The sequence below is a fragment of the Molothrus aeneus genome, chromosome 1, assembly GCF_037042795.1.
Source record: "Molothrus aeneus isolate 106 chromosome 1, BPBGC_Maene_1.0, whole genome shotgun sequence".
Taxonomy (NCBI): Eukaryota; Metazoa; Chordata; class Aves; order Passeriformes; family Icteridae; genus Molothrus; species Molothrus aeneus.
The window spans coordinates 27,700,918-27,717,197 of NC_089646.1; the positions used below are offsets into that span (position 1 = coordinate 27,700,918).

General features: G+C 34.9%; 1 protein-coding gene across 1 annotated transcript in view; it reads right to left on the bottom strand.

Moving 5' to 3' along the window:
- The window catches only part of THSD7A (thrombospondin type 1 domain containing 7A), a 188,871-nt gene that overhangs the window by 66,605 nt on the left and 105,986 nt on the right, over window positions 1–16,280 (bottom strand). Inside the window, exon 8 of the mRNA XM_066553941.1 lies at window positions 3,776–3,967. Within this exon, the coding sequence (XP_066410038.1) occupies window positions 3,776–3,967 (192 nt within the window). The remainder of the gene's footprint in view (window positions 1–3,775; window positions 3,968–16,280) is intronic.

Consider the following 16,280-nt stretch of genomic DNA (forward strand, 5'->3'; position numbering starts at 1 on the left):
CTATAGGCAGTCTCACAGACAGGCAAATTTATAAATCACTTTGCCTTTCAAACCTTGGAGCTGAGGACAATGATTTCAGAAAAAAATATCAAAAAATTGTTATTGTGACACTCATTTTCACATGGAGTCATCTCACATAGCACAGTAAGTCTTTATCTTGTGAAGAGACTCCTTTCTTTCCACTGAATGCAAGTAAATAAGCCCATCCCAGATGTGCATGACCACACTGTGCTTGAGGCTCTGCAGCACGTGGTTTGAGCACATGGAAAGGTCTTGTTTGGAATGAGAAAATGATGATGAGAGGATGTACAACTGAGGTCAGCTCCTGGCTCAAGCAGAAATCAGTGTGGTGTTGGAGGGGCAGTTGGTATCCCAGAGCTCATTAGAAAACTTTGTCACTGTTGTAATTTACATTTGGCTTGTATTTGTTGCATTTTACATAGAGCTTATAGTTTTTCTGTGAATCTACTCTTCACACCGAGGAATTATTATAATACGACTGAATTATTCCGATTCTAAATCATATAAAAAATTGATTAGACTGTGGTTGTTTCCTAGTGGTCAGTCAGCTAAACTTGATGATTTCTTCAAACCAATTCAGCAGCAGAGATAGATTGGTACTAAGAGGAAAAAAATTTTCTTAGGTGTGAAATGACATAGCTCTATTACAGATAGTTATATGCCAATATTAACAAGAAAAGTGGTAGAATATGGTATTTTTCATTTCCAAGAGGAGAGAAACTGAACAATCACAGACAATACTTGATAAAAAGCCATCTGAGAGCCAGATAAAAAACCTATTTCCTATGTATCTATAGAGCCTCAAAAATTTCAGGGGTTGTTCATTTTTAAGTACCCAAATGAATGAGGATTGCAGTATTCATTGTGTATGCAATGCCTGCAATGCTTTGATGTTTCTAGGCTTGTGCACTGAATGACTAGCAGGAGGATGTGTGTGATCAAGGACTCACACCTGGATTCCTTATGTCATTTTAGAATACAAATTTAGCCTTATTCATGGATTTGCAACAGTCTTGCATATTTTTTCTTTAATTAATAGCCAGTCCTGATACATAATAGGAATAGTATATATTTATTCACAATATATTTGTCCTATTGTGTTTTGAGTAAAAAACTCAAGGCAACAGGATACAAAAATTTCTATGGAATAGCTTACCTAGCCTGGTCTGTCTCTCTTACCAACAGCTCAAGAAAAGGTGCAGAAATCCAAAAGAAAACTTACGTGACTGTTCACCTGAACAGAACTGATAGCTGTTTTCAGAACTCAGCTTTGAGTTCTGAAAAGTGTAGATGGAATTATTGGTCTTGCATTTATGAGTCTTGGAATTTTTAGTTTTATATGATGCTTGTAGAGCTTCCATCTACAGTTCTGGGCATTTTTTCTAAGTTCTCAATGGAACTGAGAACTGCATGTTTTCCAAAAAATGCTCAATGTGAAGCTTCCTTTTATATCAGTGGAATACAGATATTCAAACACATGAATATATTCTGTGCTCCTAGAACAAGAAATGACCTCCCAGCACCCAGCATTTTATGTTTTGGGAACACAGCTGATCTCAGTCATGGGATTCTGGAGGTGAAAATTCATTCAATTATTTGTCACGTAACAAATGACTAAGAGGCATAACAGGAGTATGAGGAGAAAGATGAAAATAACTCTCATTCCACTGAAGCATAAAAAAAAGTTAAACTGATAAATGTTTTAATACAATACAAGAAACGGTGAAAAGTACTTTCCAGCTAAAATTGTAAAAATACCCTAAACCTTGGAAGGTTCTTTCATTTATGTATATACTTTCATTCTCTGAGTTTGTATGGAGTGCAAAGGAGCACTATATTGAAGAGATCTGATGAGATGTGAGTGCACTCCTGGGTAAGCTGGGCAGACCTAGCAGCTTGCATCCTTAAAAAGAGCACAGAATAACTTCATCTGAAACAGTGGGAAAGAAGGCAGGGTTTGAGCAAAGCTGAAGCACTACAGCACCCAGGTAATCAGTTACCTTTCTCAGCCTTATTTTAGGGATTTCTTCACTGCAGCCTCTGTGCTTTGAGATCTGTCAGTCTTTGTGATCACTGTGCAGATTCTGATCACTGCACAACAAATATTAATAAAATTCACATATCCAAAATCCAGATAATGCTGAACAGCTTTGCTGCATCTGCAGCCTTGTAAATTAACCTAGGTTGTATTAAGTATCAAAGTCTGAATCAGGAGCTTTTAAGACTAAGCATAAGAAAGTGGAATAATTTTTTCAGTAATTTAGATTTTGACTTCTATGGCATGCTTGTCAGGATTTAAATTTCTATCTCTAGGAAACTTACAAAAGTATATAGAAAATCTATTGTCTTGACCTACATGGACAAGCAAGAAGCACATGAATATATGTTTATTTGAATCATATGGCTTTGTGTTTCCCCCAAAATGAGTCTGACACATTGTATAAAAAAAGGGAAACCGCAAACCTTTTCTTTTATAATTTTAAAAGTGTTTCTACTTTGTTACATTAGATGCATCTAAGTAATTTATTATTTGCATAACCTACTAAAATAGAGTACAGTTCTGATTGCCACTTACCTTTCTAGCAAAGATTCCTTTCAGAGAAAAGGCTGAAAGTGCTCTATGTTTTTTTTTTACAATCACCCAAATTCTGCCAAATACAGAGTACACTTTTAGCAATGTTAGTTGTGTCTTGAAACAGCAAAGTATATAGCTACTCCATTTCATTGCTTCCATACCTTGCAGTTTTCATTTCTCAGCTAAATTTGATCTTAAGATAAAGTAATAAAACGGTCAATAGTTTAAAAGAAGAACTAACACATGCACGTAATCCTTTTACATTGAGGCATTTAACTTTTCTGTCAGTAATAAATGTGAGTAAACATCTTCCAAGAACTCTTTGGTGGCTATGTCTCCTGGCTCCTGGTGTTGCATGAGGCATTGGCACACTTGACGTGGCCATTTTTGAACCATGTTATATACAGAATACATTTCCTCTAAACCCACCCACCCCTCCAAGTACTTAAAATCAAAACAAAAAGAGCTGTAGGAACCATGGAAAATCATCAAAGAATAGCCATGAACCTGTATCTAAAACCTGTTATCTCTTCTCCTTTATATTCCAGCTACATCTTCTCTTTGCATATGCTGCAGACACTGCACAAGGATCACTTGAACAAATGGAAACCACTCAAGAGTGAAGACTTGCAGGGCAAAACGCAAAGTTTTGCTATGAATAACAATGTTAGTGGGATAACATAAGTTACCAATAAGAGAAAAGAAACTAGAAAACCCTTTTGCTAACATTTGAACCATTAAAATCCTCATCTTTTCAGCATTCAGGATACTTATATCCTTCCAAATTGGACAACATTTGAAGCATTAAAATTCTCATCTTTTCAGCATTCAGGATACTTATATCTTTCCAAATTGGACATAAATTAGCATTGTTAATCTGTATCGGATGAAAAGTTTGTCTTGTTTAATGTTAATGAAAAAAAGAAATCGTATATCTGAAATAGAAACAGTAACATTAGGCACACTAAAAAAATATCATAACTGAAATGAGAAAATAAATCCCATTTAAAACAGCTTTAGGTACCAGGAGTAAATGTAGGATAACCATTTAAACAATTTTGCTGTATTTAAAACCCCGCAATGTCACCTAACAATTTGTTTCTGTTGAGCAAGAAATTACTTTGACATTACAGAGGCAGTGGAGGATTGGCAATCCAAGAGGAGAGGGCGAGCCCTTACCTTCCCCAGCGTAGGCCAGGACGGAGCGGGCGCGCAGCTGCTTCCCTTCTGTGGTTTTTCCGGAGCAGGTGTGCGAGCAGGAGGACCAGGCAGACCACGTGCTGAGCACGCAGTCCTTGGGGCACGGCGCTTCGCACACCACCGGGATCGGGTAGATGGCATCTCTGCACAGCTGCCTGTCAACCTCTTCTCCTGGGGGGAAAAAAAAAAAAAAGGCCGTAGCAGTCTATCATTTGCTAAATTAACTTAAAATGAGCAATCTAGTCCAGATGGGCGCACAAATAAATTAGATTCTGTTCTTGTGTATAAACAAGGTAAATAGATTTTTTTATTGCTTGTCTCCTCTGCCTCGATTCTAGAAGAGCATACTTAAACCTAAGCTGATTCGATAGTCTCATTAAGGGAATGCCAGCCTGGTGGTCTTTAGGTTTTTGTTTTGTAATACATACTTGATCCCACACAAAATCCAAATGTAACAGAGTATATAACAACCCTATGGAAAACTGTGTACATAGAGATACATGTATAGAAATGACCCAGTTTTCATCCAGATTTGTGGGAAAAGGGGGAAAAACATCCTAACTTTGCCAGTTTATAATCCACAATCAATCCTCTGAATTGCAGCTATCCATCAAAACATGCAGTAAATTACAGTCAGAGTGTTGTTTGGTTAGAAAGATCTTCATTTGTTAGCAAATCAGCAACACATCACACTTTGTGTCATGGAGGTATAACAAGATCTATGCATTTGTATTCTGTAGGTAAACATTTCATTATAATAACAAGATCCAGGCTGGTGTGAATTGCTTAATGAAATATTAGCTAGTATTTAAGTAGCAGGGTTGCATTTGTTTTTCAATCAGATAATCGTGGGACCACTGTGTCTGAGATCTGTGCAAACAGCACCTTAATCACAATATGGATAGTTTTGTGAGGTGACATGATTTCTTGATCAAATAAGTGAATATTTATTAAGGGGGAAAGAATGAATGAACACATATTCTGATATCAGTAAGTATCATGATAAATCTTCATGTTGGAGCAAATGATGGAAAAAATGAAAGAGAGAAAGATTCAGGTCCAGTTTTTAGAATTCCAGCCTTGTTAGCAGAACATAATGCCTGCTATGAGGAACTGAAAATGTTGCATCTAAGAGCACACTGGACTTCTGAGGCCTTGATAACCACATACAATTAAGGCATGAAAGAGCCAGCTCATTTGTAAACATAAAACTTTTTTTTAAAATTATTTTCTAAAAAGGATAACACTTCAAAGCATCTCAATGCATTTTGTGCTATATGATCTTTGTTGTACTCGGGTATAAAACCTTCTGTTATGATTCATCTATTGAGGCACTCTTGAATTTTACATGATCCTGACAGGACAAAACACAAGTTGTCTTCATTATGCACTTTCTAAGACCCATCATGTCAACCCCTTTGTTTTAATAGCCAGTGTCAACAAAATAATGTCTTATCAATAATTGCAAATGAATGTAAGTCTTCAATGCAACAAAATATTTGTTAGATATATTGATCAAATACCCTCTAATTGAATCATAAAGGCATCAGTTACTGTTAGTAACTACCACAATGGATTCGGAAAGCTAATTCAGTAAGACCTGAGCACATTATAAATGAAGCCAGAGATGTAAAAGCTCCGCTTTACTGAGTCTCAAATTAGACTTTATTGCTCAATAGACATATAATAATGAGTTTATTCAAATACTAATCAAAACAGAAATTACATAAACTATGTTTTTTGTCATTCAGAGTTTACAGTCTTTTAAATAAGAATCTCTTAAACTGAGTTCCTGAAACCAGGAGGTGTTTTAGTACTAAATCAGATCATGAAACCCAGAAGTGTTAACCAAATTCTTTGTGAAAGAGTTAAAGATGAAGGCCATCCATTCAATATTAGATCCTTTTGAACAGTGCCAAATATTTTAGTCATACAGAACATTTAGGCACAACAGAAGTACAAACATCAATCTACCCGGCTTCTGAAAACCCAGGAAAATCCTGCAGCTCATGTTTTTAAAATAGTGTAAAGTAGTCGTAGTCATCTGAATTATAAAGACCTTTGAGATCAAGTCAGCCTCAACAGCTATATTTTCCCATATTAAAATACAAATTTGAGCCCTGCCAAAGGCTTCATGGTTCTCCCATGCCAAGCTCTGCTTCCCTCACTGGACTCAGTCTTTGCATCAACTGTTCCCTCTGTTATATTGCAGGTCATCACACGCTGACACCAGTGCAGGAGGGATTCCTTTCTGCTTCATCAGAAGGGCATTTGTTTGGGCTCAAGGACAAGAGATAGAGGAGAGGACTAAGGTTCTTTTTCAGACTGGAAGAAAAAGCTAGAAAAGAGGTGAAACCTACTCTCAAATTGTTCCATTGCTAGATAAGACTCAATAAGGTAAACTGCTAGGGCACGTGCACACTTTGCAAGAAATGCTACTATTACAATAGTGTGTCACAGTATAAACAAACAACACTATACTGAACTTATTTATCACTTATTGGCTTTATTTTTTTTTATTTAAACTCAAGCCTAATTTGGTGCCACAGTGAAGATTCTTTGTGACTTAGTTTCAGTCTGAGTTTATATCTCAAATGAAACCAAGCCTTCACTCTCTCCCAAAATCAAAAGCCCTATTTTTTCTTTGCTTTTACAGAGAAAACATTCTAGAGATATCTTACATATTGGCATTTCATTTTTGTCATGTGTCCAATTCTTATCTGATTAATTCAATAGCATAGAAATGTAGTTGGAAGAAATGTTTTATAATGGGTACTTCTTATCTTCAGGGAAATATTTTATTTGTACTAAATTGTTTCTGACATTTCACTAATGATTTTATGAACAACTTGACCTTTTTTGCCTTCCTCTTTAAAGGGTGTAGTGTAGTCAACCACCAGGAACCACTCAACCTGGGAACAGGTTGGGAACAATGCCAGTGTAAAGACTACTTAGAAAAAGTCCCATTTGAAAATGTTTGCCATTGAGTGTTGAAGCAAGTCCAGAGAAGGGCCATGAAGGTGAGCAGAGGGCTGGAATATGTCTCCCATGGGGAATGGCTGAGAAAATTGTTCAGCCTGGAGAAGAGAATCCAATGAGACATTACAGCAGCCTTCTAGTGCCTGAAAAAGGCTGACAAAAAGATGAAAAAGGGATTTTTGAAAACGGATGTAATGATAGGACAAGGGGGAAAAGCTTTAAACTAAAAGAGAGAATATTAAAGAAAACATTTTTTACTGCAAAGGAGGAGAGGCACTGTATAAGTTGTCTGTAGACATGATGGATGCTCCATCCCAGGTTAGAGGGAGCTGTGAACAACTTCTTTTAGTGGAAGGTGGTTGGAAATAGATGACCTTTAAGGTCCCTTCTAACCCAAACCATTCAATGATTCTATGATTTTATTTTAACATTATGGGTATAAATTTATGTTGCATAAGTATTGAAGACAGAACTCCAAAAAAAAAATTACTGAAAGGCGTCTGCCCTGCGTTACTTATACTCTAAACAGAATGACAAAAAGTAAAAAGCACAGACATGAAAACAGAATATGACATTTCTGTCAAGAGAAATCTTCACCACTTATCAGTTGACTTGTTCATTAAAATCCAGCAATGGAATCTAGCAATATTCCATATTTGCAAACAATGCCTATGTTGTTGAATTATATTTCTCTCTTAGGCAAGAGACACACAATTTGGACTAAAATCTCTAAATAGCATTTAAGGAAATGACAGCACATAAAAATGGCAGGAGGCAAAAAAGTTTTTTTTTTTCCAAAAATTTAAAATGTCAAAAGTTGTTTAAACTTTTTCTGGGATATTTTTTTTAACAGATTTACAACAGTGAAGAGTGCTGACGGGATAGTCTTTTGAATACCTATCTCTTTATCAAATAATTATGCTGGATCCATCTGAACAATCAGCAAAGCAAGTCACTACATTAAGACCTCCTTTCAGCCAACTTCTTGGCTCAAAGACTTACTGATATATATGCCCACGTGAGAGCCACTACTGAACTACAAAACTATTTAGTTGTTTTAAGACAAACAAACAAAAACAACCAAAAAACGCCAAGCCAACAAAAAAAAAAAAAATCCCAAACTACAGATTAGGCAAATTTTTACAGATCAGAGAGGTAGCTTGTGAATAGCACTCAGGAGAAACTGATTAATTAATAAATATCAGTATTTATATCACCATTCTTGTTTTATTACATTCACAAAGCAAGTATTGTATGTGAAAATTTAGTCTGGATGCTAAAGGTTGAGCTAGACCACATTGTGTGGTTAATGCAGTTGAATCATGTCAGCCCTTTGTGTTTTTGTCTACTCATCTGTAAAATGTATCTGATATTTAAGTTTCTTGTAAAATGCTTTAAGTTCCAATGGGAAGCATTCCTAGAGCTGGAATCACTAGAGAGACATGGTAAAGAAACCCTCTTGCTTATTGTGCACCATCTTTTAACATGGTGCATGCTTCAGTGCACAGTAAAAAATTGCTGTCAAATTCTGACCTGTAGTAAATGGGAAGGCAAGGGCTTAACAGAGAGAAAAATGTTTTTTAAGCCTTAAAATGAACAATAAAATCACTGCAAGATTCAATGAGGCATAGAGAACAACTTAAAAAAAATCAGCATAATATAAAGTTGCTGCTGGAGCCCTGTGTAATAAGTCAATGAGCCTGGTCTCAGTTCTAAACAAGGAAAGCAGCTATTGTTTCTGAAAGAGTCACCTAAAGCCTGATACAAACTAAGTAAATTTTGACAATAAAATAAAAATAAGTGAAATTGAATCAAAAGAGTGTTTTGAACTTTAGTAGCTAACATTATTTTTAACATGCCAGTGTAATCAGTGAAGGACAGGAATATCAAACATTGGTAAAACGAATTTTACAGTTGTATTTCAAAGTTCATAAAAGAAGTAATGACAGTAACTGAGCCCAAATGCTAAAACTGAACTGCAGCCTTCATATTACTCATTGCTTGTTTCAATAGGTTCAAATTTAGTATTATATCTTCAACTTGAAGGAAAAAAGTCTCTGTTATCAGTATCTTGTACATGATGTGTCATCCATTGGAAAACTGCTGGGCAGCTGCAATATTTGGAAAAGCAACCCAGAGCTCAACATTTAATGTGATTGTGGGTGAAGGAGGCCTTGTCATTATTTAACTGCCTTCAGTAAAGCCTCTAAGCATGGAGGCTGCAAGAGAAAAATGCAGTATTACTTCATACAATAGCAAAATCTGTGAGCTGTGATGTTTGCCACTGACTGTTTCCTTCCTTTCCTGTGCAGAAAAATAATCAACAGGAAAGTATTGAACTGCCTCTAGTATAAGTTGTAAAGGCTGAAATAGCTGAGAATGTTCTTTATCTTGAACTCCTGTGCAGTTTCCCATATGCAAGCCTTTCACATGAGGGCCTATACCTGTCCCTGCACTGACCCCCTTGTCAACCTCAAAATGTGTCAGACTGGCTGAGAAGCCAGAAATCCTGTGTGGACTCTGTCCACCAAGAACAAAATATGCCTATATATATTCAAAACTTACTAAAACCAGATCTGTTCTCTGCACTCAGTCTTGTTTTCACTTGGAGCTAACTTTTACCACAGCCACAGTTAGTAAACCATATCCTTCTCTACTAAAAAGTCATCAGTCCATAATCCACCTGTCCCAAAGTTACAGGAATGCTATGACTACACTGTAAGAGTAGAGAAGCAGTGTTAATGAGTTTAACTGTAATGACTTTAAAGACAATTTTTAAAAATTTTATATCATTAAGTAGGAAAATGTACAAATTTATCCAAATGTGAAATTCTATACTAGATTTTCTTTAGTAATAACCTGGTCAATTCATTGGATGATGAGTCTAATGCAAAATGGAAATTCTTCACATTACAGAAAAGCTATCTAACTTATCAAAACCTCATACATCTTCACATGCCAGGACACCTTATATCTGCAAATGAGCAGACAGTAATCATTCACCAGGATAAACTGAAATTATTGTTTTAATTTCTAATAATTCTGTGTTTCTTTCAAACCATTAATTGCTTACCAAACTTCACCACAACATGAAAAATCATGCATGCCTAGCATGAATGGTGACAGCAAATTTTGTTTTCCTTCCAAACCTAGAAGCTCCAGAAGTAGTGCAATGTTTTCCTTTTAAAATGTATGGAAAAGGACCCAGGACTGATTTTTTTTTTCTTTTTTTTTCTGGCAATTCTGTTTTGTTGTTTGTTTTTCCTTATACAGGAGGAATTCTCTGAGGAACACTGTCTTAGAGCACATGTCTCTAATTAAAATGTATACACAGCTTCAAAAAGCTGACCCAGATTTTTCTGGAGGGAGAATTTAGAAGTTAATTTCTGAAAACCTAATCAAATAGAAAGGAGAAACGATGATATTTACATGAAATTCATCATTTACCATCTTGTTTAGCTCAACAATCTTAAGAGTATTTGGAAGAAAAAAAACCAGCAGGTGCAGCAGTATCTGACTGACAGAACAAGTTTTGCCCTTCAGTCAGTTCAATACTAGCAAATAGCACATATTTTGATAGACAATAGGAAACTTTAAAAGTTTTACTAATCCCACTATCCTTCATATCATGTTGATGGTATTTATTCATATCTGCTCAAAAAAATCCCTTTAATGTCAGTAAAATGGCAGTGTCTTTCAAAATAGCAACAAGTCTATTACCTTAGCAGTTATTTTCCATTACAGTTCTTGAAACAGCTGTCAAAAAATATTGATAAATTTTCAACATTTGGAACAATTTTTAACCTCTCTAATTATCAAACTGTAACATAAACTACAGATTATGACCTCAATAGATCCTACTATGTTGACTGCTAAGTTTTTCAACTAACTAAATGTGAAAAGATTGTTTATCTTTCCCTTGTATTATTATTATTATCAAGTGAAGCTTTTATATTCCTGTCTAATGCTTAGGTGCCTAGCTGGTAGCTCCAAGTGTTAAATCAGTTGCTAATTCCCTAATCACATGCCTTTCTCTCAATCACTCTTGCTAAGTAGCATTTGCATTTAATTAAGTACATCTTAATTAGTTGATGGTTAATATTCTTGAAGTAATTTTCTTCTAAGAAGCCTAAGTAGAAACAGCACTGATTTCAATGAAGACAAATACACTGGTTACTCACATCTGTTCATTATGCAAAAATGACAGAAAGTTGGTCCAATTGTTTAATGATATGTAAACATTGCAGGATTGTAAACTCTTTGATTTGATGGTTTGTGTGTGCAAATTTACTGTGGTTTTGCTTTCAGTGTAGTATCATGCACTCTATTCCTCACTGAAAGAAAAATGGTAAACATGATACTTCTGCCACTTACTCAAAAAACCCATTGCGAATCTCATAAACATGTATGTTTCTATTTCTTTTTTTTTTTTTTTAAACAAGAAAATTGAGAGTACAAGCATAGGTATTATCATCTTTACATTTTTACCCTTTCTGCACAGATAAACCAGAGACTTATAAAAAGGCCACTGGCTGCTGTCCTTTGCCTATGTAAATACTGGAAGATATATATACCTTTTAAAATAAAACAATAAATTTTAAAATATGATTTTGACTTTTTTAAAGCAAACATTTGCAATGACAAATGACTATCAATGACAAGAAGTAATAGTAAACAAAATTAAAATAGCTGGAGCTTAGAAACCCACCATATCCAGTGTTTTTACAATCAAAGATAACAGCATGTTAACACACTCAAGGAAAAAATGATGATCTTTTTATTATTTTCTATTCCTTAATGAGATGAAACACCACATTTTACAAGCAATAACTTCTTGTTAATGGCTATATGCAAATTTCTTCTTTATTCACCTTATGGGAAAAATAATTCTGATGAGTGGGATGACACTGGCTTCAGGAACTCCCACATTCATGCAGAAATATAATTTGAAAAATAGTACCTGAACACTTCAGCTCCTTCTCTGTAACCAAACAGTAAATGAGCTCAGTTACAGCTTACAGGATAGCATGTGTTTGCTAGCCTTTCCCACAACACAGCATACCACCGACTGTGTAGACAAAAGGCAGAAGCAGGTAACACTCTGCAAGTGGTTTATAGGAGAGCTGAACAGTGTGAAAGCCATTCTGCTCCAGAGGTAAGACAGCGCTGGTTACAAGGTTTCTTCTCTGTCCTTAAATTCATCCAAATTTTCAGCCACACAAATTTCAAGAAAAGTGAGTCGCTGATAAAAAAAATCCAGGTCAGTATTCCTTAATACATCAGGTAAATAATACATTAATACATCCTGCACCATGTACAAAACAGTCACAGGAAAAACCAAAACCAAAATAACACCCCATACCTTGAAATAATGGTAATAATAAAGGGAAAACTCTGACACAAAAATTAAGAACATATATTTAAGATGGATATTTCCTGCTATAATTGCTTCAGATGGAAAACATCTTTGCATATTCTTTGGCAGTAACTTAAAAATAATGGTTAAACATAATGAACTAACACCTTCAGATACAATATTAATGTTTCCAGTAATCCCATTTTCATGTCTGGTAATGACAGAACATATGTACCTTCATTTATATTAGAGTCATCTATCAGGATTACAGTCATGTAGACAGAGTCTAAATTTGCCAGACACAAATAAAACCAGGGAAAGAAATAGCACTTCTTAACCCAAATAATATATTTTTATTTAAAATGCAGTGACATTTGGCCAGATCAAATAGCAGTATAAAAAAATAATATCCCATAACTATGCTAAAATAGAAATATACAGAAAACTGAGGAAGAAAACCCCAAGAAACCAAAATCAAAACCAACGTAACACTATGCACTTTTTTTCCATGAAAGGGGAAACTTATTTGGGCTTGATTTCTTTACTCAATGAGAGTGAGAAAAATGAAAACTAACTGTTCTCTTTTTGCCATCTTAAGATTTGTGGTAGCCACTTTGAAATTCCACCTCATATTCCTTTATGCTCTTTCTAAATTTTCACTATATTTTGCTAGATTTATTCAGGTTGAAAACCTGAGTTTGCTCAGAAAGTATTGGAAAAGGTTTTTCCAATTCTCTCTCTATTTCTAAGTGGTGGGGGTGATGGCAGCCACAATATCAGCTCCCCCAAGCATACAGCAATCACTTGGCTACCAGCGAAGGTCTCAGTTAAAAAAAAAATTGAAAAAAACCCCAATAGATAGACAGAAGAGGCAAGTTCCTTCACTATGCACACAAAGGCACACATAACACTAACTATGGTTTAAAAAGTAACACAGCCTTTTTATCTCTGACACACCCTGTAAGGTACTCAGTGCATATTTTGTATTATATGCATCAAAGATTAATGGAAAACTCTTCTTACAGATGATATTTCTTTGATTCTTCACTACTTCTGATAGCACTGAATATTCAACAGCATGAAATAGGCTGTAAATGAACTGCTAAAGTCAGTATCTGTGAAAAAGCCTGACCTAAACAGGGTTACTGAAGAATTAATTCAAATTAATTAAACTGGGACTTTGAAGGAGATTAGTTAAACTGTTAAATTAGTTAATATTTTGTATGGCTATCTTACTCAGAAAGAGAAAATTCTTGACAAATAAAATTAGGAACACTTTAACTTCAAATAAGAGGATTTACAGACACATTTAATATAGTTTAAGTAATTATTTTTGCAGTGAATTTGGATCAACTTTGGAAAATGCCTTCATGCACATAACCAAAGTAAACAAGAACTGAAACATGATAGGCCTTTAGCTGAAAATCTCCTAGTCTTTTAACTTGATGCTATAGTAGACTTGTACCACAGGGATAGAAGTTCAATAATTCTAATAAAGACTCCAGCAGAGTACCCAAACACTGCCTAACAACAGGAGTAAAATTTTCCTACTGCTTGACAGGTAGTTGAAACATTTTCATGGTTCATTTGCTAATGTAGTCTTACTGAGAATGATAAGGAACAGAGAATACAAGTGTATTGATCATAACCAAGCAGAGTTGCCTTCTAGTGTCAAATAAGCCAATCAAATGTCATCTTGATATGAAAGAAAAAATAAGTTTGATGACAGGCTATGGTCCCATTGAGAATAAAATCAATATTAGTCATGGGACCAACTGGGATCAATATGTCAAACCAATAGGCCATTTTAGCAGGATGGAGAAAGGAGAGGAAAAGTGCTGACAGAGCTAAAAGGAAAAAAGAGGACAGTGAGAACCTTGAGGATGAGATCACTTGAAAATTAACACTGTATTTCTAAAAACACTTGTCAAAATCACCAAATCACCTTAAAAAGATACAGCTACTTCCAAGACTAGCTAGCTAGTTCCAAGATAAGTTTATTCTCATAAACTTTTCCCAATCAAGCCACAATTCATATAGTGAAAAATTTATATTCAAGTATGACTTCCAGAAAAAAAGATTAAAAATACTTCCTCCATTTGTATTTAAAATGTTAAAGAAGCTCTACTGTGTTTAAAAGTCAAGAAAAGTCTTTTCACAGGCTTTAGAAATAGTGATGGTGTTATTTGAATAATGGTAACAGTAGGATTTAAAATACATGGATTTGAAAATGCAACATGCATTTATTGCAATGTGTCTCTTTGATTATTTAAAACCCCCATGTTTTATTAAGCACTGAAAATTATTGTACTACTTTTTCACTGCTGAGTATTCTCAGCAAATTTTTAACTTCATCACATATGGACACATAGACTGTTGTAGCCTTTTAAAAGGTATTTCACAGGTAAAAGCCTTTTCACAGGTATTTTATTGTAAGTGCTATTTTACACATTTCACCCTTCCATCCAATAATGTCAAAATAACCTGGAGAACAAGTTTGGGAAGGGCACTGGAATGTCAATGACTTCCAACCAGTTTGATTAGAAAAGATATTTCTGATGTGCTGAACTAGACTAACATTTAGGGATATGAGTTAGGAATAGAAGCATAAAAAGGAAATAATAGGCAAGAGAAGCAGTAGCATGAAAACAATGTGACAGTTCCACTAATGTCAGTAGAATGACAGTGCTCACCACAATCATTTCAATGATTTCCTACACTGAGGTACTAATCTGCATATTTTCAGCAGCTACCTTAAATGGCCTGGTTTTTCAAGAAACAAGACTTTCACTAACTTCAAGCTTCTCATTTTCAGCATAAACATTATCTTTGGTTAATAAATTTATAAATTTAAGCTAAAAAAACTACAAAAAGTTGCTTCATAAATGGGTTCATAAATACTTCAGCAGTGCAGTATTCTCCTAGAATTTGGCCACGAACAGAGTAATGTTATTCTTCTCTATAATGCAAAATCTTATCTCAGATGAAGGGAATGATTAATGGCCTGCACCTGACAGAATATTAAGTGAATTTTTCAGGTGGTCAATTATCTAGTATTTCACTACTATACTGTGAATTTGCAGCAAGTTTACAACTGTGCCTTCATATACATTGTCATACCTCCTGCCACACAAAGACACATGTAACTCAAAAAGGGGTTTAAGAGAATAAGAAAAATTATTTTATATGGCTAAAGATGATTGCAAACATTTTCTTTGCATTATTCATCCAGCTGCAGCTAGTAAAGAGTTGTCACCCTCTATATAATCTGACAGCTCAATTCAATCACAGTTAAAACATAGGACCCAAGAGGTGTAAGAGAGATCACTGCCACTGTCATGTTTACACATTTCTGAGAAATGGTTTTTAAATTAATTTCATGGATGCTTTTGTCTGTGTCCTACTACTGGCAGATAAAATGCAGTCTTTGGAGAACACCTTTTTATCCATCTTGCAATGAATATCTCATCATTATGAGGGGAAGGCACAGCATGCCTTTAGGGAGCTCAGACTGTGAATTAATCTTCTCTTTTGGAAACATTTTCATAGTTTTTCTCCCTAGAAGACTAAAACTAACCCATCCTTTTGACTTTTTTCTCTCTCCTAACCTCTAAGTGTATGGATTCAGAGAAGGAGCTGTCAGGAAAACAACCAGAAGTAAATTCCATTACATCTTATAAACCTACTCTGTGGAAGGACATATAATAGCATTGTCACAAATAAACAAAAAAAAAACCTCCAGGAATACCTCTGCAAGTTTAGGGACATTACAACTTCTTTACTCTGTTAATAAGTTATGCAAGATAATGTCCTAAACTCACAGAAGCCTGAGAGATTTCATTGTAAGTTGACACCTACTCACAGAAATAAATTGTACCCTGAAAATAAGGTTCTCCTTCACTGCTGGTTTTCTAGAAGCTTCCCACAATATATAAGATGCTTCTAGTTCATGTAATTTTTCTTCCCCTCTTTAAATAAAAACCTCAATTCTGAGGCATCTGGAACAAGAAATTTCATGTATTTTCTGCTTAATATCTTTTCTCTGGAAAACACTAATGCAGCAATTTACTATTCATAAAATAGTATCAGTAACAATAAAGGATGTCTAAATAAAATTAGAAACAAACATCTGATAATTCCTACGGCAAG